Source organism: Trachurus trachurus, assembly GCF_905171665.1.
Source record: "Trachurus trachurus genome assembly, chromosome: 19".
Taxonomy (NCBI): Eukaryota; Metazoa; Chordata; class Actinopteri; order Carangiformes; family Carangidae; genus Trachurus; species Trachurus trachurus.
This window is the reverse complement of record NC_139913.1, coordinates 19,053,509-19,075,889: the sequence shown is the minus strand read 5'-3', so window position 1 is coordinate 19,075,889 and position 22,381 is coordinate 19,053,509. Positions and strand designations below refer to the sequence as shown.

Sequence of the window (22,381 nt, the reverse complement as noted above, 5' to 3'; positions counted from 1 at the left end):
TGAGAAAACCAAACAATTTGTCAGCAGTGACACACATTGTAACACTGAATGTGATAGGATAATCAAAAGCCTGAGCCTAGCCTGTATATAAAGATGGGTTAGGGTAAAGCCTCTGTGATGTCACCCAGGTGTCAGAGGAGTGGTGTTGAAGCTCAGAGTGGGCTGCTGCGCCGTCACTATCTTGGCAGCCTGAGTCCACCTCACCCCTGGCTAATCCTGAAATAGGCAAAGAGGTGGTTCCGGTGTGGGGCCAAGACTTTGGCAGCACGCCGTCCGTCCACTCCCGTTCGCATCATTAACGGTGCTTGGCACCTTGCTCCAAGGCTAACCCACGGCTAATTAGCAAGTGAGTGACTTGACCTAACAAGCCGTATAGGGTGAGCTCAGACAGTGATACCTGCTAATTAGTGACACCAGTGGAGTTGAATATCTAGTCCAAGAGGACAGAGATGATGTCCAAATCAAAACCCAGTGTCACCCAAGACTAATAAAAGCATGAGTCATGTCAGTCCACTGCTGTGTCCATTTTGGAGCATATAATTACTGCAGTTGCTACGATACAAGACATTTGGATGATGGTGGGATTTACTGTGATGCAGTATGTCTCTTTTACTGAAATAATAATAATAATGGCTTGGATTTAAATAGTGCTTTTCATGATACCCAAAGCGCTTTACACAAACCATTATTCCCAGATCACTTTTAATACCGAAAGCTACAGCTAAATTCAGCAGCAGGCGTTAACATTTGATGACGACATAAACTGATTCAGTGTCCAGAAGAGTTCAGATGTTTGGTGAAATGTTCTGAACCCAGCTACAACACAGTATAGTAAAATTATTAGAAGAGATACAGGCAGGGCCGTTGTATAGGGGAGAAAGGTGATGATAATTATAGGGGCCCAGTGCCCAGCAGGGCCCACAAAAAACCCCAGTTTTCTAATCTTTGTATGACTGAATTATTCTGCATAATACCCTGACTAATACTCATAGTAATGCTGCATTAGCATCAAAACAAAGTAGGCTACGTAAATAAAAAATGATAATACATACATAGTCTAAGAAAAAAAGTGGAAAAGTCAGGGGCCCACTTTAGTATTCTTTCAGGGGGCCCAGAATTCCTATCAGCGGCCCTGGATACATTGTAGAAGCTGCCAAAGTACTGAGGGCTGAACACAGACAGACTTTTAAAACTTTGCTCATGAGAAAAAAAAAAAGTAAAGATATCTACTACACATCCTAATCAACCTCACTGTGTGTGCGTCCTGGCTGTAGACACATTACTGTAGCAGGAACTAGCACAGAGGTGGTCTTTTCTTTTTTTTTCTCTGTTGCTCTTGGGAGAAGAAGAATCATAACGCCTTCATTTGCGGCCTTGAAAGAAAAAAAGGGAGCGAGAGATAAAAGCCGCACCAAAAATGAAGCGATTTTTATCAAAGCCCAAGGCGGGAGGGCGACTTCAGTGAGCAGGAGGAGAAGACAGTGATACAAGTGGGCAAATGAGACAAAATTGATATTGAGGGAGGAGAACAAAAAGAGAGGCAAACGCTTTTGGTCATAAAGCCATAAAATCTGTTATGAGGTGCGACCAGCGGGAAAAAAAAACCTGACAGCTGGACTCTGGGGTCTGACAACAACGTGGTTTTGATGTCATCATTCTGGCCGCTCCATGTATCAGCGTTAGCGTTGACAGGCACAACTCGGGAACATTTAGCCTGTATGCCTAGCCGAGCCCCTGACAGATCAGCTGGTTAAGAGCTGTCACAGACTACTGTATGTGTGTGTTAAATCTACATCTTTGTGTGTGTTTGCGTAGCTTCATCTGTATTGTTAGGTTGCGCATGGCCAGTCTCGCCCTCCAGCACTTGGAGACGCACAGAGGGAAAGTCTCCCTGGCTCATTAACAGGACACAGATGCACAATGATGAGAGAGAGAGAGAGAGGCGAAGTCCTGATGGTGACGAGGCCTCGCGGAGCCACAGCTCCCACTGTCAGGGGTCAACGCCGCCACTGGCTGAATGAAATCAATCTAAATGCTCGTTCCCTCAACGGTGTTTACACTTTGCTAATTATATAGTGATAGCTTAAGGTGTCCTGTTTATAAGCTCCACAGTCGCTAATGTTAATGAGGGGTTGTGCTGCATACACACATTACCCTCACCGTGATCTGCAGTCTTTCAGAAACTACTAAACATCATGTGGGTGAGAAAGCTGGGAGAGCTAAATTATTTTAATGACACACTGTGATCGACTGCAGTTTCGTTCTTTATATATTGGGCTTTTCGGGCCTTAAATGGACAGTAGGGAGACAGGAAATAGGACAGAGAGACAGAGAGAGAGGGAATGACATGCAGCAAAGGGCCACCGGTGAAATCGAAGCTACACAAGATTGCAGTTTCATCGTGACACACTCATCTGCTGAAGTTTGAACACAAAATCAAGTTTGAGCTTCAAACCTCGACCTTAGGCATAATAATGTCACATCAGTAGGTGTCTATGTATTTTGACAGTATAAAATCACACCACCAGTTGATGAAGACCATGTAATATGATCAGAAGCTTGTAACATGTTCAATTGAGCAGCTGTTTGAGAATCCAGAAATTAACTGTCTCTCTATGTGGACATGTTCTTCAATGAACCATCATTGTCAAATCTGTAACACACACACGGTTTCCTGTTTCTTCAGCACCATTAAAGCCATCCTGTGTTTTACTAGTGTTAAACTCTTTTAATATGAGGCAGTGGCAGTAGGTGATGCTACGCTGGGGACATGTATAAGTGTGGTGGCTGCTGCTGCTGCTGCTGCTGAGCTGCTGGAGAGAGGCAGACCAGCTACATCTCTGTTGCAGCTCTGTCTCTCTACAAGGAGTTTGCATGTAATTGGAAGGTTGGATTTATTTTCAATAAGTAATATCTGATTAAGATATTGTCAAAAAATGTCTTTTTCAGATTCAGATTCAGCCTGGAGGGCAGTAACTACGCAAACAGTGAAACTGAGAAAAATGGCTTTAAAGTTTTTTGATTTGCCTTCCAAATGTGTTGTAGGTAGATTAGTGAAAATACACAGATTTGACAGGTTTTCAGACCCAAGTAATACTCATGCAATTAAATATATGACCACATATTTTACATTTGACCCCTAAAAAGCAGATACTGCGCTCTGCTGCCAGATTTCCTTAAATAGATAGACAGGTAGGCTAATGCTGAGGCAAAGTGCAGTAACTACAATGTTGTTTTCTTCCAGCTTTCATTACTTAATTACTAACTCTGGCCACCGCAAAAGTGATTAATAATTTGACAGTACAAACTTTAGTGAGCTAACATTTAATGTCCAGTGTTTAGTTAAAGTGTTATGTGCTTGTGCTAACCTGCCGAAGCTAATACTAATAATACAGAGTGCAGTAACTACAGTTACTGCGGTTTGGTTCAGTTTCAAGAGTGATTTTGTAGTTACTGCAAATTTTCATATCTCTAAAACTGAGCAACATTGACCGCTGAAAAATTTACACGAGATAAAACATTTATTGACAAGTTCAATTTCACAAAAAACTCAATTTGGAATTTTCACGTAGTTACTGGGCAATGTAGACAAAGGTGTCAATTTTATGTAATGTTGCTGCTCTGATGTCATCAACAGGTCCATCTTCCCATCTGCTGCAGCTGAACACGGGCGAGAGACCAACTCTCTAGATAATGTGATGTAAGTACAAGGTGAGAGATGTGCACATCACACAGCCAGTGTATCCACTTTAACCTATTAATTGAATGGGTGCTGAAATGAAAACCAGTTCCCACAGCTGCTACTCTCGCGCCACGCATCCAGGATGCTCCTGGCCTTAGGTGGGCTTTAACAGTAATTTCAAACAGCTCTTACATGGCTATAAGAGAGATTGCCATAAGAGGCCAGCACTGTGTCAGTGCTTGAGAAAGGTCTGGCTGCAGCTCTTAACACTGCAACTGCTATTGTGGTGAAAACACTCACTTGAATTTGTCTTGGTGCAATATGAGAGCCATTTTCATTGTGTACTGTAGGTCACTCAGAGGTGGTTGTCGTTTCCTGTACTGAAGGTGATTTTGAAAACAGTAGGAAAACAAGGAGCGAAGTAGAAAGGGAGGAGGATGCTAACTAATGTGACCTGAAATTGGAGCTGTATATATTGAAACGTAATGAACAAGTCTCCAAAAATGTAATCATGATTTCCATATCATTATGACTCACTTTCCAAGGTGAACCTGAGGTAATATCACTCCTGAAAGCTGTGCATCTTTTTGACCTTATAAAAGCACAGATATAAGGTTACAGCATCAACCGGAGCCAAGCACTTAAATGCATTAACAGTGCCAACTTTAAAATGAAAAATAAAAGTTATTTCTTCCAAGATAAGACACATTCAGTAAGCACCTAACTCCTCCTCACATTGGTATGTAGATATAGCCTATGTCCTGAGATAAGGTGGCTCCAGATGGCTGTTATATACACAATTAATGCCACGTACTGTAGGCTCAGACAAGGAATAACCAACCAGTAACTAGGAGAGCAAGGGGTTCCTGTTTCCCAAGATTCTTTGCGCAGTATATTTGATCAGCAAAGGAGAAGGCAGGGAAATGTTAACATAATAATCTCTCAAGTGTCTGTGTGCGCTAGCTGTTACTTGCAATAGGAACCTATAAGATATTTTCCCATACATTTCTTACTGTAAATCCATATAGCAGAAGATCTCTGACAACTTTATCCCTGTTTCTCTCTGAACTGTCGATCATTTCGAAACATGAGTGTATGTGTTAACCGGCAGGATCAAAGTGAGAGAGTCCTTGGCATGTAATACAGTTAGTAAGGAAAGCATGTGCACACATTTCCCTTGCTACCGAATGTCCGCTGACAGTTGGTGTGTTTCATCCTAACCAGAGCAAAACGCAGCAGAACACATATTCATGGTGCAGTTAAAAGGCTTTTGAAGGTCTCTCCCTCTCATCCATTCTTATATTAACATTTCTCCATCATCCCCTTCTCATAATAATGACAGGCCCTGTGTGTATTGGTGAACTGTATATTATATTGCAATAGATGAAAGTAGAAAAATGAATAAAATATCAATCGACAGTTGCAAAAACAAAGATCCAGATGAGAAATCTATACAAATATGAATATGATTACGAATTACTTTATTAATCCCCTAAGGAAAATGTATTTGTCTGTTAGCTCATCACAATTTGCAGAAGAATCAAAAAAGCCTGATGGCTAAAGGTACAAGGAATCCTCTACATTTCTCCTTCCACAGCAAAGAGAGAGGAGCCGTCCACTACTGCTGCTTTCCTGGTCCATCAAGGTGTCATGAACTGGATGATCTGAGCCGTCCAGAATGGCCTCCACCATCTTCAGGGCACATGTCTCCACCACATCCCCCAGTGAGTCCATCAGGGAAACATGACGAGCAAGCGGCTGGAGGAGAGTGGGTGAGTTTTGTTTTCGTCTCTTTTCAGGCAAAGCCAGCAGGTGTTTGATGCCTCGTATTATGGTCTAGGACCCTGTTTGTACTGTTGCTGAAGTTTGGTGCTGTTCTGAGCATTATTTGTGGCTATGAGTGGCTTTTTTGATAGCGGTTGCTTGGTGGAGAAATATACACCAGTGTATTGCTATCGTGTGGTCTTTGCTGAAGTTGCTACAACTAGAGAAGCTAGAGGTCGGCAAACTTGATCTCTTGAGGTGGGGTCTTACTGTACTTGGTAGGTTAAATTTATGCCGGAATATCCCTTTAAGCTCTGTTCTTTTATTTTTGTTAAAATCAACGTTACTTTCACTCTTCTTTGTAGATCACCTTAGACCTATTTAAAAATGTCAGTATTTTTGTTTGAGTAAAATGCCTCTACCCGTACGCTTCATCTCTGCTTGATAACAGCAGCACTGCTCTCCACTTCACCTGCAGAAGGAGGTCTTCACCGCTGCCAACACAACAAAGTGCTCTTGGTGAGCCAGAAGCAAACACTGACTGGACTGAAATAACAGAGAAACTCAGCACAGCAGGCCTGCTGATTACTAGGAAAATCTCTCTCTCTCTGTCTCTCTCTCTCTCACACACACCACACACAATGATACACACAAACACCACCAGTCTGGTAGATTTAAATTGAAATCTTTAAGGTATAAAGCTCTCCACCTGCTCCCTCATTTCATCTCAGCCTGGCCCGAAGGCCTTCAGCTCCTTTCTGTCGAGAGGTTTCTTCATCTGTTGCTGGAGCAGCTCATTTGAGAAATGTTAGCAGATAATTAAATTTAGTCCAGTATTGTTTTGTTTTGTTCTGTTAGCTTTTGTTTTTGTGATTTTGCTTCTGATAGTGAATTACAGCTAGTTGGTTCACCAGGTCTGTCACATTTGTAATGTTATGGATTACATGAACGTTTTCAGAAAGCTTTTTCCTGCTTGCAACATGAGAAAATGTCAAAACAAAAGTCATCTTTGTAACTCCTGCATGCACATACAACAACACCTTGGGACTCCCATTTACCTGCAGTTTGTAAGAGATTCTCGATTTGAGGTTCTTTCGGGTTTCAGTACAGACAGATGGATCAGTGGGAAATCTGCTCACCACAGAACAACCTGACTCATACATCATCACTGTGGGTACAGTATATTTGTAAAGTATTAGAAACTTTAGAAAGAGAGAGCAAAAACAAACAGTGTGGGTGAGGGAAAGAGACCTCAAGAGGGTTATAAAACAGCTCCACTCATAATGAAGAGACAAAAAAAAAACATGAAGGAAAACAGGGAAAGCTGATAATTAGCATGAAAATTCACCAGTGAGGGGGAACAACACAAAAAAGAAATCTCTCAGTGTATATGAGAAATAAATGAATGAATGAATCAACCACTAACACTGTGTCAGCCACTGAAAACAACATAAACAAACAAAAGATGCTAATTATGCTAACCATTCGTCAATGTTGGTCACAGCAGATGGTTTCCACAAAACTAACCGTCCTGATACATACCGCTCACTGAAGAGAACAGTTAGCATTAGCATAGCAGCTAACACTAGCATCCTTTGGAGGCAGCATTTGAAGGCCAATTACATCACAGCATTGCAACAAGGCCTGTCCCAATTCGAAGGCTCTTCCAATACAAGTCCAGCCTTCCTTTGCCTGTTCTAGGGGGACGCACCGCCCAAGACCAGGAGCTCAGTAGCTGTTGGGAGTGCAATAAAGCCGCCACTTTCAAACATTTAACGTTAGGATGTTAATTGCGTAAGGATGCAATCAGGAAATGCTCAGAAGGCTAGACTGCCCCATTGGCCAATGGTTGACGGCGACGCAGCCGACCTTACAAGATCAGCGCCACCGACCCGGTGTCCCAGCTCTCATCTCGGTGGCACCAGGACACAAACACGCTGCGTTATCTGTAATCTCTTGTTCATGACAGATAAGGCAACACAAATATACACATCGTAAAGTGTATAACGTTATCAACCGCTAGTTCCCCTTTAAATGTAAATACAGGTGAAAACAGTGAGTCTGTTGTCGACCACAGCAACACATCACTGCAGCAAGGTGAAACTTCAACAACTGAAGGTCAGAAGGAAAGAAAAAAATGTTTTGGTTTTGATTTGCACTGATGCATCCGTTTGACTTTAAAAATGAAAGGCAAGTGTTGAGTGTGTGCCGGTCTTTCTAGCAGCATGTAAAATGTGGTCAGAGAGTAACGGAGTCAGACCTGCTTTTCCTGTAGTGACTGGGGACTTCCTGGAGACGGTGAAAACCAATAATTCACACAAACCTGCAGTGTAATGAGCTTTTTAGAGAGCTTTCCAGGGCACAATGACACCGACTGTCTAGGCCTTTGATAGACACTTGCTCCTCCACATGATCCCACACGGTCCCGCACGCCCACACACACACGCACGCACGCACGCATACACACTCACATTTGCAGCCCATGCATGTCAGCGTTCAGCCCAGTTTCCAGCCGTGAAAGCGCTGTGTCTTTGAAGGTGGGGAGTCAGACGACAGCTTTTGGCTGTGCCAGCGTCACATCCAACCAGCCAGAGAATCGGGGTCAGAACCAAATTATCTCCCGAAGGTTGGAGGGAGACAGAGGACAACAGGATGAAAGGGAGGGAGAGGGGAGTGAGGTGAGGGGGAGTGAGAGAGATCTCCGAGTTACTGGAGATGCAAATGAGCCACAGAAACCCAGGGAAGAGACTGTCCCCTGAAGATGAAGAGTGAGACTGAGTGTGTGTCAGCGAAATTAAAAGATGAAGAAAGCCGGGGAGTAATGACCTGCTGGCAGGGAGCTGACGCTGGTTAACCCCGTCTGATCACCACTTTATTTGCTCAACGGTTTATAGGCGGATATAAACTTTTACAGCCTGATGTAAATTTTTTATGATAACTGGTGAAAGTCATGTGGGGATTGGATCCTTTATAGCTAAATGGGGCGTTGAGTAAAGCTTTCCTATGAACAGCCAGCTATTGTCCAGAGTTTGGCAACTATAGGCACAGCCAGAAAGTCAAGCTTTGGTTATCTCCACACACCAAACCAGTGTACAGGGGGTGCAGTGGTTGTGGACTGATGCTCTGCATTAAACGAGATAGTGTGTCTTTAAGCCAAATCAAAACCAAAAACCCAATAGCCAATAGCTCTAACATAAGCTACAAATATTAGCATGTCTGGTAAACCACCACAACAGCAAACCTAAAGCTAAACCAGTGTGACTTTGAAGGACAAGAAGTATAATTTGAAGTATTCTATGTGTAGTATTTCCCAACTCAATGGCTCAACACAAACATTTTAAATACTTAAATAGCATACTGTGCAATACCCACTAGCACAATATGGAAACAGGGAATGTGAAATGTGTTGTGTGAATGTTTGGTTCCTATTTCTTGTATTAATTCTTCATAATTATCTTCTTATTTATAAGACAATTAAGATTTCTATATATTAAAATAGTCAGTTGAATCAGCAACTGATTTCTGTCATTATTTTTCAGTTGTTGGTCATATACAGAAGTATGTTATTCATTATTCACCACTACATCATGCCACAAGTGGTTGACAGAGAGCTCCAGGCAGGCAGTGTTACTGTCAGCTTACCTTGTTCCCTATGGCTTTCTTGGGTGGGAAGTTGAAGGCGTCCACCTGTGGAAACTGGGTCCTCAGGTGGTTGTGGAGCTCCCTGAACTCTGTGTAACGTCTGTACACGTTCCACTCGTTGTCCAGGATGCGGATGTACACCTGAGGAAAGGTAAGAAACCATCATTATCATCATTATCTCAGCAGAAAACTGTAGAGGCCTCAAATCAGGAAATAATAGGATGGCTGGAGAGACAAAGTGAGTCTCTGTACACCTACACACAGGGAAGTAAACAACAATTTGGGTTGCACAAAAAATGGAAAACACACCAGTAGCACACTGTTGTTGTGTAATAGTCTTTTTTTTTTTTTTTTCCAGTCCACGAATTTGTCATCAAGCACTTGCAATGCGTAAACAGGATGGCTGAAAGAATGACTTTCTCTCATTCTTGTAAATGTGTATTTTCACTTACATACTGCAGCACAACACTGTGTCTGTCTATAGATGTGTCTGCGCCGCCATCATTTCTATGCACCATTAGCTGCTTTATTCAGACTCACGGAAGATAGAGGCAGCAGAGAGAGAAGGAAAGATGAGCCTATTACAAGAAAGAGAGGGTGAAAGAGAGCAGGAGCTGGGTTCCATTTTCACAGTAAAAAAAAAAAAACATGGAAAGCACAGAGACAAAAGAGAAAGCAGAACGGCTTTCGAGAATTCAATTTTAAAGTGCCCAGCCACAAAAAAATAAAATAAAATAGACTCGATTCAGGTACATGAAAACAAGAATTGATTTAAAAATCGACCAAATGCGCCCAGGCACAGCTCCCCCCTGCCAGGCTAATGAAAAAATAAAGTAAACAAAAGACAACAACGTCAAAACTGCACCATACTGCTGTAGCCTATACTGCACAATTCCTTTCCAAAGCCACACAGTCCTGAAAGCGTTCACGACGGCCGCTGCTGCTCCATAATAACCAGCATGAAGTTCCACACAGTCAAGAAACAAGAACAGCAAGTATAAGAAGTCTATTTCTTCTTTTAAATGATTGTCAGCATACAAGACAGCCTGAGCAGAGGCAATCGACTTCACGTTGAGAACTGACTTTAACATAAAGACTCAGTTTTTAAACCCTGACTTTGCTACAGGGTCACCTAGAGTTGAGTGAGCGGGCTGCTTCGTGTTCAGAGTGCTGCCCAGTTACATTGCGGTTGCTGAGATGGCCCCCACGAGGCCCCTGGAGCCAGGACTGATGTGTGTCACTGTGGTGGCAGCTGCTGATGGAAACAAGACTCTGAAGGCACCAGTACACTCCAAGAGAAATGCTTGTCAATGGTCCAAGAGCATCTGCCCCCACCTCACCTCACCCCCCTCGCCTCACCCATATCTTACAATGTCAAGCCTCCTGCCTCCTGCAAAGACGTCACATCTACTTCAATCTATGAGTATGGACCAAATTCCACGTAGATCCATCCAACAGTTGTCAAGACATCTACCTCACGGTGGTGCTAACCTATGTGTCCATATGACCAGTAGATGTTGAGATGTCACCGAATAGGTGAAAGGTTTGACTGCTTGACGGCTACAGCAACATCATGAGAAGATGACCATGAATCTCAGTCATTCTCAAAGTGTGGCACGTGAAAGGGATAGTTCACCCAAAATTCTAATTTCACTCATTATCTACTCACCCTCATGTCGACTAAGGGCTGGGAGAAGTTTCAGAGTCCTCCGTGCCTTCTCGGAGTTACAGCGGGGCTCCGTGCAGCACTGCATGTCCATATGACGGTTGCGAATGGGCCTCACTTTTCTTTGTCCAAAAAGACACACCAAAAAAACATCCAAATACCTCCACACAGCTCGTCTGTAATGTCCCTCTTGTATTGAAGCCCCAACATGAGAAATTGTTCAGAAAAAAATTTAATAAGTCTATATTTCAAGCTTGTTTGTAGCGGAAGCGTCAGTAGTCGCACTGATGCCGGCGCAAATCGCGCAAGATTTGGACGGACCAGGAAGAGGAGCCTCCGCTACAAACAAGCTTAAAATATAGACTTATTTAATTTTTTTCGGAACAATTTCTCATTTTGGGGCTTCAATACAAGAGGGACATCACAGAAGAGCACTATGGAGGTATTTGGATGTTTTTTGGTGTGTCTTTTTGGACGAAGAAATATGGACATTCAGTGCTGCACGGAGCCCCGCTGTAACTCAGAGAAGGCACGGAGGACTCTGAAACTTCTCCCAGCCCTTAGTCGACATAAGGGAGAGTAGATAATGAATGAAATTTGAATTTTGGGTGAACTATCCCTTGAAGGTAGTACTGCACTGACCATGGACCCCTTTAATTTAACTATATTAGTATTATTCTTTAACACGATACAAATTACTTTATTAATCCCAAAAGGGAAATTCTTCTGTCTGGCAGCTCATCTACCCTTTGCAGAAGAATCGTTTTGAATAAAGTTTGTTTGGACCCCAGAAGTTTTATAAGTGGCATTTTTGAATTTGGGAATGGCTCCGCTAGACAGTTGTGATATTTGAGACAAAGATGGTGGACAAATGGACCACCCCTTAGATTAATTTCATAACACATTATTGAATTTAGACTTCAATTAGATTTATTTTCTTTAAAGGTGCAGACAACAAATTCTCAGATCTGCAGAAGCTCTGACTACATCTTGTATTCATTTCAACCTCTGAGACATTTTGACTGGCGCAGGAGCAAGTGGATAATGACAGATTTTTTTTGTTTTGTTTTGAGGTGACACTTCCTTTATTGAGTGATCTTTGTCAGCATGCATGCTACTGTGCAGTCTGGGTTACATGACAAACATGAAAAATGTGGCATTTGGGACAGCTATTAAGAGGAGACTGACAGCTGAAGCTTTGTTAGCAGCCCTGAATGTCTCCCTGTTAATATTTCAGCATCAGTGACAGACATGTCTAGACACCGTTAATGTTATAAAAAGATACGATGAGAAAATGACACTTAGCGGTACAGTTGAATTAAACGCTCCACATCACGTACCATCGTTTACTGAGCAAGTGGGAGGTGAGAAAGTATACCTTCTCTCCGTCTACTTCATCAAAACGCTCACTTTATCTACAGCATAATTATAGGATAATGGTAGAATAATAGCTTTTAGATTTTTATACATATATCCCGGATTACAGACAAGAGTCAAAGTGCATGAGGTAAAAAGCATAGGTACAACAAGGGAGCTGATTGTAGTTTGGCTCACTCATTGAGTCGTCTGCTCGCAGCAATTAAGGGAAGCTACTTCTTCTCAGAGTCAGAACACACTGAAAACTCAACACACAAAGTTGAGATACTTATTTTTAGATTCGGCACGACTTCACCTTCATTCATTATCTGTGTCCATTATGATCACATGTCCATAACTTGGGAAAGAAAGATGCTCCACACAGAACTTTTCTGACAATTATTTTAAGTTTTCCTCAGTATCAGGGTCTTATGCTGAGGATTGTGTGTGTATCAATAGGTTAATTGCAAACAGGAACTGCTATTGTCTTTTGTTGTGCCAATCTGTCTTGAGGAGTGTCCCACAGCTTTAGACAGTGGAAAACGTCTGCTTCACAGCTACTTGAATTAAGAGCAGTTGCACTTCAGGAAAGACCAGAATCTCGTAAATGACAGTAGCGATTGACAAGATGGGAGCAGACAAGGCCACTAATGGATTGGAGACTTGTCATCTCAGCACTTTATGTCTGACCTACAGAGGCATCTAAGCTCTTTCCAACTTCTTTTTTTGCAACTTAAGAGAAGAACTGACTTGTTATGATCCAGTGTGTGTGTGTGTGTGTTATGGCATCTTTCATCATGATCAAAGACAGGGATGGAGACTCTGACTAAACTGGGCCAGGATGAATGAATCAAAGTCTCCTGAATGAAACTATTTCATAAGTTAGGGTTAGACAAACAAGACTAGGTCAAAACCTAGTACATGGTTGGCACCCTGGTGGATCACCTGGTGGCAACCTGTACAAGAAAAGAAAAGGGAGCTCTCTCCATCTGAGGGGATGTGTACACATATCTGCATTTGTTGGAACAACCAATAGGGACTCTCTCTCCCTCTCTACAAAGGCCTGTGATTGGAGAGTTTCCAGCAACGGTCTCAAAACAGCCAAGAGGAGATGCAGACATCTTGCTCATTGATGATTATGGAATTTTTAACTGCTGACTGCACAAAAAGTAGTCTAGCTTTAATATAGACACAAATGTGGCAACACTGTGGGATGCAAACACTTACACTCCTCCAACCACACCATTAGAAACTGTTTGTCCCGATTCAGTTTGAAAGCACTGAAGTTAATGGTAAAAACTACTCTACCAGCTGACCAATGAAAGTGAAACTTGATCACTCACTCAGTCACAAGCATTGGTGATTAAAGAATGGATACATGGATCTGCTGTTGCAGTCCAATCAAATGTCTCGGACATTTCAACTTTTGAAAGATCGGAGAAAAATAATTCAATGTTTCCAAGTGAGTTTGGCATCTATAGGGAGAGGAACTGTTCAGACGTCATCTCGCTCAATATTTCATAACCCACAACTTCAATCTGGACTTGTCAAAAGTGTGTTGAACATAGTAAGCAGTCTGACATTTCAATCACCTTCATAATGTCACACGCAAAAGCTTCAGAGAGATGAATTTCCACACATTCACATCTACTCACTCCATCAATGTGAACAGGCTTGTCAATGTCAAAGTGAAGGCCAAACTGAGCAATTACTTAATGTAGCATTAAGTCGAGGGCCAGACATTTCATAATATATTCCATACATTATTGTCCAACTGTGGAAAGTGAGGTCTATGCTTTTACATATTCCATATACACACTCTGCTGAGCATGATAAATAACTCACTACGGTACCTTTCTGGACAAACCTATGTATTCTCATTAAGTTTTTCCTGATGCAATCCACCACACTGACCTAAAAGTATAGCCTTACAGTTAGTGTGTGATAGTTCCCGGGCTAGAAATGTATCTGTAACTGGGAAGAAATTGATTAATAAATCAGATATTGTCCTTGTATTTCTACATAATCCCCAATGAAAATAGTGCAGCAGCCTGCATCACAGACCCGATAGAGGGTACATCAGGTAAAATGTCCTCAAGTACTCCATGTTCTACAGCCACATGTCATCTCTTGGGTCTGAGTACACATTAAGAGCTGCATTAGCAAAGATGTGATGATAGACTCCCATAGTGTCTGTAGTTGCTCAGACATCAAATGGCTCCTCACATACGGCGGTATTAGCGCAGCAAGCTTAATCCACTTTACACCGTCTCATTGGCATACTTATTTATGGCAACACATTAGCCTCTGCACACGGCTACCAGCTTCCCTCCTCCTGAATAATCACAAATAGTCTTTCATTATCTCTGACAAAAATCTTGGCAACATCTAAACTGCAGCATCCTTCAATATTGGAGCACTGATGCTGAGATATCTACAATAGAAGCCATCTTCAAACAGGGACAGGGACTGTAATCATGGCTCTGAAGGAGCGTGTGGAAAATGGTTGATGGATTTTGGCTGTTGTTGAAAGCTCGTCTGTGATGGACACAGTCCTTCTGTCATTATTTAAATAGCTTATGAGAATATCTGACAAAGCATAATAATACGTTTGATGAAAATATGACCCCGATGAGTCAACATTAGAGGGGAAAATCCACCTTTGGTTACTGAAGTGTAAGCAATTTATGACGATAAGAAAGGTCTTTTAATGGTGAACTGCTGTGATTTACTTCTTTGGTGCAGCCGCGTTTCTCTCTAAATTGACTCACCTACTTCAGGGGAAACTGTCTGCATTCAGCTTCAGGCCACATTGAAGCAAAACGAAAGGTCAAGAAAAAGTGTATATGCAGCTCCTTAGTCATAATACTAGATGTCTTACACTCTAGCTGCATTGCAATTTTGTCTTTTGAATCCAACATTGGCACAGAGAAATGTCTGTCTCTGTGGATTTTTCAAAAAGAAAAAGGAGTCAGTCTGAGGGACTGTCTGCGCCGACTCATTTACTGTTGATGATCACTTATTGAACTCCTTCTGAAAGATGTTGTGTAGCTACATTTGACACAGGAATAAACTGAAATTGGCCCATCATAAAGTAGGCCTACACAATAAAAACACAAGGCAGTTCATAAATTGTGATCTTTCCACTGTTTGCAATTCTCCACAAATGCATAGACTTCATTATTGTTCAGCAGTCAAAGTTTGTGCCTCTACATGATGCTTTCTGGCGCAGTACAGTGAGTAGGTCAGTCTCGTTCTGACAGTAATCAATGTAGTTACATGTGTAAGATCAAAGATCTGAGTAAAGTGCAGGCCGTTACAGCCCGTGCAGACAGCTGTATTGATTAAAAGACGACAGAAACTGACAAGCACAAAACTGAAAAATGTGGCTGAACTCAGCGCTGCTCTACATTCCTTCCAAAAAACCCTCAAACTGGTGGATTTCAAATTGAAAAATAAAACATTAGGCCACAACTTCAAGGATCATTTGGGAAATTGGCTCATTCACTTTCTCCACATACCGTTACAATAGAAGAGGGATACAACTGGTATATGTGTCCATTAATGATAAGGTCACTGCCCACCAACACCTCTGAAGCTAACTAATTAACACGTCACATTTGTATCATTGTGCCAGAATATTTCTTGACAGGAAGCAGTGACTTCCTGGAGAGTTGTTTTCCCAGGTTGCCAGGCAACAAGTGGAGACCAGGTCAATTTTCTTGTCAAATTTGCTGAAGAAAAAAAAAAGGAGAAAAAAAAAGCATAGGCTTCCACAGATTTCCAAACTATTTCATAAGGAACATTAGTTACTTTTCCAGTAGAGTTTCGTGATTTTCTAGCCTTTGAAAATAAAACCACAAATATCTGTGATATTTTTCCCCGTCTCTGTTGTGTCTTTATTAACTGAGCTTTTTTTAGGTGCTCATTTCTACAAGATAGACTAAATCCTGTAGATCAGTGGTGACATTTAAGATTGAAGGTCATTGAACAAGAACAGGAGCTTCACTTTTACAGCAGCTCAGATGTGAAGAAGGAATTAAAGGGCCAGTAAATGAACAATAAAATGAAAACAATCAGTTCCTTCCTGTGACAATGTGTGTCATTTCATCTCAATAGTCGACAGTTATGCCTGGACAGTGACACTATAACAAAAGCTGTGCTCACTGTTTTCCCAGAATGCTTAGATGTAAAAGGCATGTGCTTTCATTTATTCATTAGGACCCCCATTAGCAGACACCTCTGCGACTGCCAACCAAGGTCTGCATACACACATGCATGATGATGCATGATTCAAAGTTTCTAATTGTGTGTGTGAAATGTGGGAGGAAGTTCCAGCACCTGGTGGAAACCCACATGAAGCCGAGTAGAACGTGCAAAGTGCCACGAAACCAAACAGCCATATCTGCAGCCTTATCCGGGCAAACAGCACACAGCATGACAGCTACCCCAGGAAAAGCGCCCTCGCGTACCGTGAAATAACTTCAGAACTAAAGATCTGAAACAGGAAGCCTGTGAACAGATAATTGCAGCTTTTTCTTTGCTTGACATTTAACTGGGTCTTTAGCCTGAGGGTATTCCAACAAGCAGGTGGAACAAGGAGTAACGGCTCAGCACTGCAGAGAGTGCAGATGATAATGATGTTTCTCTCTGTGCTGTATCTCTCTCTGAGAAAAAAAACCCTGGTCTGTTGATCCTCCCATCTGACAGCCAGACTAACTGTAGGTGTTCAGGCTGTGGTTAAAAAACTTGTGCAAATCCATTCCCAGCACCACAGGAGGCCCATATACAGAGAGGCCTCTCTGCTCACTTCACAGTTGGAACACTACACAACTGCTGGGCACCAGGACAAGATGGCTGACGATGGCTTTTTCCTGGCAAATGTATCTCATCACCAAATCATGCTTGGAGCTAGCTGGTGTCTTCTACATTAGCATGTAGTAATGAGGGCTATCACTCACTCAGATTTAAAAACACAATGACTCAACCTCCATCTGCTTCTGACCTGTTCCAAGATGTCCTGATTGAGTTTGGTTGAAATTTAACACGAGCTGGAGGTGTTGATCAAATCAGAGGGAAGCAGGAAAAACAACAAAATAAAACACACAGATAGAGGAGGAGAGCCAGGACTAACCAACACAAAGGCAGCAGAGCCTTATGTCATCACCCCTCCCTCTTCATCATTGTAGGCCAGAGCATTTGCCCAATTAGGCAGAAAATAGGATCCATTTAGAGGGTTGAAGAGGAGGAACTGGGAGGTGTGTGTGTGTGTGTGTGTGACCACAGAAAGGGAACGACCTGAAATTTTTTGTGTGTGTGCACCATTGTATATGTGCCTAAAACCCTGCTTAAAGCGAACAGTGCTATTTGGGGGAACAAGAGAAAGTACGACTCCGCAATACCACAGTCAACACAGAAATAGACAAAAAGACTTACTGTTGGCTACAGTAGGCTACCTATGTTCAGACCTTAAGTGCCAAGAAAGTCAAAGTGACCGACTTTCATTCTTTCTCTATGTGAAAACAGCAGGGTCTCATGGTGGTGAACAGAGTCATGCCTATTATGAGGTGTCAGAAAAAGTTGAAATCCATGAAAGTTAAAGGTTATTGTGCCACGACACAGTTGGGTGACAACCGATGGGAATGTAGAAATGGTTCACTCTAGAAAACTGGAGGGAGGGGATGACTGGTAGGCCTAACTGGTGTCATAATGTACAACAGTGTTGCTCGACAATCAATAGGGTATGTCAGTGTTTCTAAATTCTAAAAAGTAAAATTGAGGTAAACTTGACACGTGTGTTTTCTTTAAAGGGACAGTATGTGAGATTTACCCCCATCTAGCGGTGCGGTTGCATGTCGGCACGTATTCTTGCTGTTGCGTTTACGTAAACTCGGGCAGAAGTCAGAAAAACAACACACGCTGCATGTATCAGGATAAACAAGCCTCTATGTAAACAAACGGTCCGCCAGCACGAGGCAAAACAATACAGGCGTGACAATATGTTGTCATGGTGATGTCGTATTGTACCTGACCCACGTTTTACCGGCTTTCTCTCGTCGAGTAAAATAACATCCAGTTGGTTTGCCGACGGCGTCACTCACGGCGTCATTCAGGTGTCTGACTGCACCTGAAGGCAACACCAGTGCCTCCGTCCTTCCTCACACTAGCTACACGGTGGTGACAGTTTTAACAGGCGCTGTCTGGAAAACTTTCTCCCCGAGCCGAGAAGCTCCGGCGGCCCGAGTTTGAGGTTACTTACAGCCACGGTGACACTGAACGTAAAACATGGCGATTCAACATGGCAGAGAAGGTTCGGTGAACCCCCCCCTGTATGTTTGTAACGACTTGTAACATCTCATTCTAAGGTACGAGAAAGCGCTCGTTTGTATGCGGGCGCGATTCCACTTCAGTGAAATACGTATTTATGAAAGCGATATTTGATTTTTGTCAATAAAAAGCCAATAAAGTCCCATACTGTCCCTTTAAATACAGTTTGAAGGAGAGAGAATTAGAAAACGAACTTGCTAGCTGTCTGTTTTATCTACATGGAAACACCTTCAGTACAAACAACTTCTACAGCTGGGTGTGATCCTGAGTAGTAGCTACAGCTGTAGCCTGTGAGGCAGAGCTTTGGACTAAATGCTAATGTGAACATCTGCATGCCAACATGTTCAGATAAAGGATGCTAACATGCTAACATAACACATAAAGTTATTTAACTCTGAACATGTTTGGTCATAAACAGGGGCACTGCTAGCCACTAAGCACTACCACTACCACCATACAGTAGCCACACTCCACCCTCACTGCCACTACTCCTTAGCTACTGATCTAGCCTAAATGACTGTGAAAACATGTTTAGTAATAGAACAGGTCCTCTAACATCCAAATAACAACAAAAAGAGTGATATTTCACCTCAGTCGGGACTGAGTTTGCTTATTTTTTCAGCACCAAAGTATACCGCCTTTATAAGACATTTATAGCCTAGGCTACTGGTGCACAGCTCATTTATGCTGGGGCTCGTGTTGCAGTGAAAGGGGCCTGATGACGCCCCTGGTCATAAACCAAAGTAGGCTACCGGACAAATTAATTTTGATCCAATGACAAGATAAGATGCGGATGACTTTATTAATCCCCAAAGGGAAATTCACTTGTCTGTCAGCTCATCTACCATTTGCAGAAGATTTAAAAAGCCTGATGGCTGTGTATGAAGGATCCTCTGTATCTCTCCATCCTGCAGCGAATAGAGAGGAGCCGTCCACCACTGCTGATGGCATTAGATAGAAAATCAAGGGCGTTGCCAGAGTGATTACAACTGATCCTAAGTCAAATCTGTTACTGGATTTCATGGTAACCCTTTTATTTCCACTAAAGAAAATCCACCGTTTGATTGACAAGGGCCCCCTAAAAGTTGCCGTGACATCACATCAACACTTAAGTAGCAACGTTTTCCCATTTATCCTCAAACAAGAATTTCATGGATTATTTTCTAGCTGATAAGAAAACTCCTTAAGATTCTGAGCAGGGATCTGCTGAGAGCCAAAGAAATAACTGTTTAAAAAAAAAAAAAGCAGTGAAGACAGAAAAACACAACACAATGACATGATAACAGAGATAAGAAAAACGGAGGGGGGAAAAGGAATACAGAGACGATGCCAAAGAAAGAGACAGAACGAGAGAGGGTGATTACTACCCTGACTGCAGTTAAGGTGTTTATTTTAGAGCGCTGCTGCTCCTGAAGCAAACATCCTACAGAATTAGACACTGTGAGGAGAGGAACCGCTGAATGTAGATGAGGAAGAATATTGTTGGAGGAGTGGAGAGGAGGATGAGGAGGAGGACGAACTAAAGACAATCAAGGCAAGGGCAAGAGTTACAGCTCGAGTTGAGCCTGTTAAGAAAAAGGAGCGGGTGGAAGGGCAAGAAAGGAAGGAGTGAAGAGGAGGAGAGGAAGAAGGTGGAGGCGTGTGGATGGAAAATAAACGAAGCGGCCTTTTGAGGGCAGTGCTCACTTCTGAATTATACAAATGGATGAGTGATTAAACGGGTGAATTGTCGTCTGATTGTGAGAGTCCACAAAGGAATGAACAAGCAAAACAAGTATTGCCATCACTGTGGCAGCTTGATGAAGCAATGGGTGGTATTCGAACCAAACCATTCAAACTCTATTGTTCTGTCGCTGAGTGGCGGCTAATGAGAGCGACAAAGCTGCTGCAGCGCACACCAACACATTACTGCTTCTGATTAACCTGATACATGGATCCATTTGAAATCTTTATATGCTAAAACCATATCCATCGTTACATATATACAGTAACTACCCCCCGACCTGCCCATAACAGCTGAAACGTTCATTTTTGGAAGATAAAATTATATTTAAAAAAGTGCCCTACACACTCTACTGTATCTCTGCTGGAGGGAGGGTTACTGGAGGTTTATGATGCTGAGGTGAAGGCAGAAGAAGAAAGAAATCTGCCTCACCAATTACCTCACCCTTGCCTTTGTCCTCTTACAGCAAGAAAATGTAGCAGTGAATAACCAAAGAGTTATATACTGAAGAAAAGCCGGACTGACAGAAATACATTTTCATTCTACGTATTTTCAGCCATCTCCTGCATGCAGCTGAATCCAGATGTTTGGGCGCCTCGCTGCACATAAGGTGTTTTGTTGATTCTTGAAAATAAGTAAATTCAACACCTTAGAACGAGCAGCTCTTCAGATGTTAATGCACTGTCGCTTTTTATTTCATGCGGCGCACACATCAGTGTATCGCTTTTGTTATGTTTCTGTGGGGCTTTGAAAATGCGAACAAAAGAAGCAGCTGATGTTTCGAGGAAGATCCTTCTCATTAAAATCTAATAACTGAAACTAAAGCAGAATGCGCAGGGAGGGTTTTTTCCACACATTAATACTGACTGGCTGACTCCCTAAGCTCTCTCCTATACGTCAGTCAAAAAACAAGGGAGCTATCATTAAAATTGTCTGTTTTCTATTTTACTGTCTGAATTGAAGAAACTGTCCCATCACTCCACCAATCTCAGCAAACAACACCAAGCAACACTAAGTGCATATTGGAGCTTTTGAAAGACACAATCTGGTTGAAATTGAATTTTGTTGAATAGGATCTTCAGTTATCTAAAACGCTCAGGGGAAACAAAACACATGGAAAAAACCGAACTAAATCCATCCTGGTTACAAACACACACACACCACTAACAGAGTTCATGCTCAATAAGCTGCGGTATAAAGGAGACAAATCTTATGCGACCGGAAGTTCAAACATCCAGCAAATAATGATTATATTACAATTCAATTGGAATCATAATTCACCACCATTTGATAAATGCCAGTCCAACATTCACTCTTCTTTTTGCTTCTTTTAGCTCTGAGGAAAATATTGTTCAGTACCAATACAGTTTGTCTTATTTGCCCTGGATTTCCTGTGACAACTTCAAAATAAAAGTAGACTTGAGTTGTGAAACTTGAGTTGAGTGTGAGGTATTTTAGTACCAATTAAGACCTTACTTTAAATTAATGATTTCAGTGCCTCTTAAAGGGGTTATTAGTACATTTCCTCTGCTGGTGAATGTGGTTTCTGGCCGGGAGTGGGTGGTGGGGATTGTGGCTTGACAATAGCATATTACTCTTACAGCCAAATCCATTGTTGTTATAATATTAGTGATTATAATTCCCCCTCTGAGCTGCACTGTGTCTTCAAGGCAGACTGGAGGCTACAGTGTGACGACATGGGCCAGGGCTAGCCGGATAGCATGGTAACTGGAGTCAAAGAAAAGACAAGATGGAGACAACAGGCACCAGTTTAATGCTGAACTTACACAATTTCTTCTTGACCCGCAAGTAAAGAGCTGCTAATGCTACTGTTGGCTCCAATTGTGGGAACCCTCGCACTCAGGTGCAAAACATCAGGAGGCTCATTGAACATACTGAACAAAGACTGAATCGAACCAATTTAAATTATAGCTTTGAAAGCCCCAAAAAGGAACAGTTCTGTCCATTTTCCAGGTCCTCTTCCTCTCTTCCTCACACAACAGGCATCAATACAGCAGTCGCTTTAAGCTTTTTATCACTTGAGGACTCAGCACAAGTTCTATAAGACCAGCGGGTGGTAACCAGATATGAGCACTCAACGTCTAAGTTGGGAGCTACCTTGGAAAAACTGTCTGACGCCACAGCGGGAGGAAAACAGAACAAGACACATCTCTTATCTTCATCTTTTATCACGATTGCTCCCTTTATTCTGTCCTCCTCA

The 22,381-nt window shown here is 42.2% G+C and overlaps 1 protein-coding gene across 1 annotated transcript in view; it reads right to left on the bottom strand.

Moving 5' to 3' along the window:
* Positions 1-22,381, bottom strand: part of snx29 (sorting nexin 29) — a 169,009-nt gene that overhangs the window by 20,308 nt on the left and 126,320 nt on the right. The window contains exon 19 of the mRNA XM_083993820.1: positions 9,089-9,229. Coding sequence (XP_083849946.1) covers positions 9,089-9,229 — 141 coding nt within the window. The remainder of the gene's footprint in view (positions 1-9,088; positions 9,230-22,381) is intronic.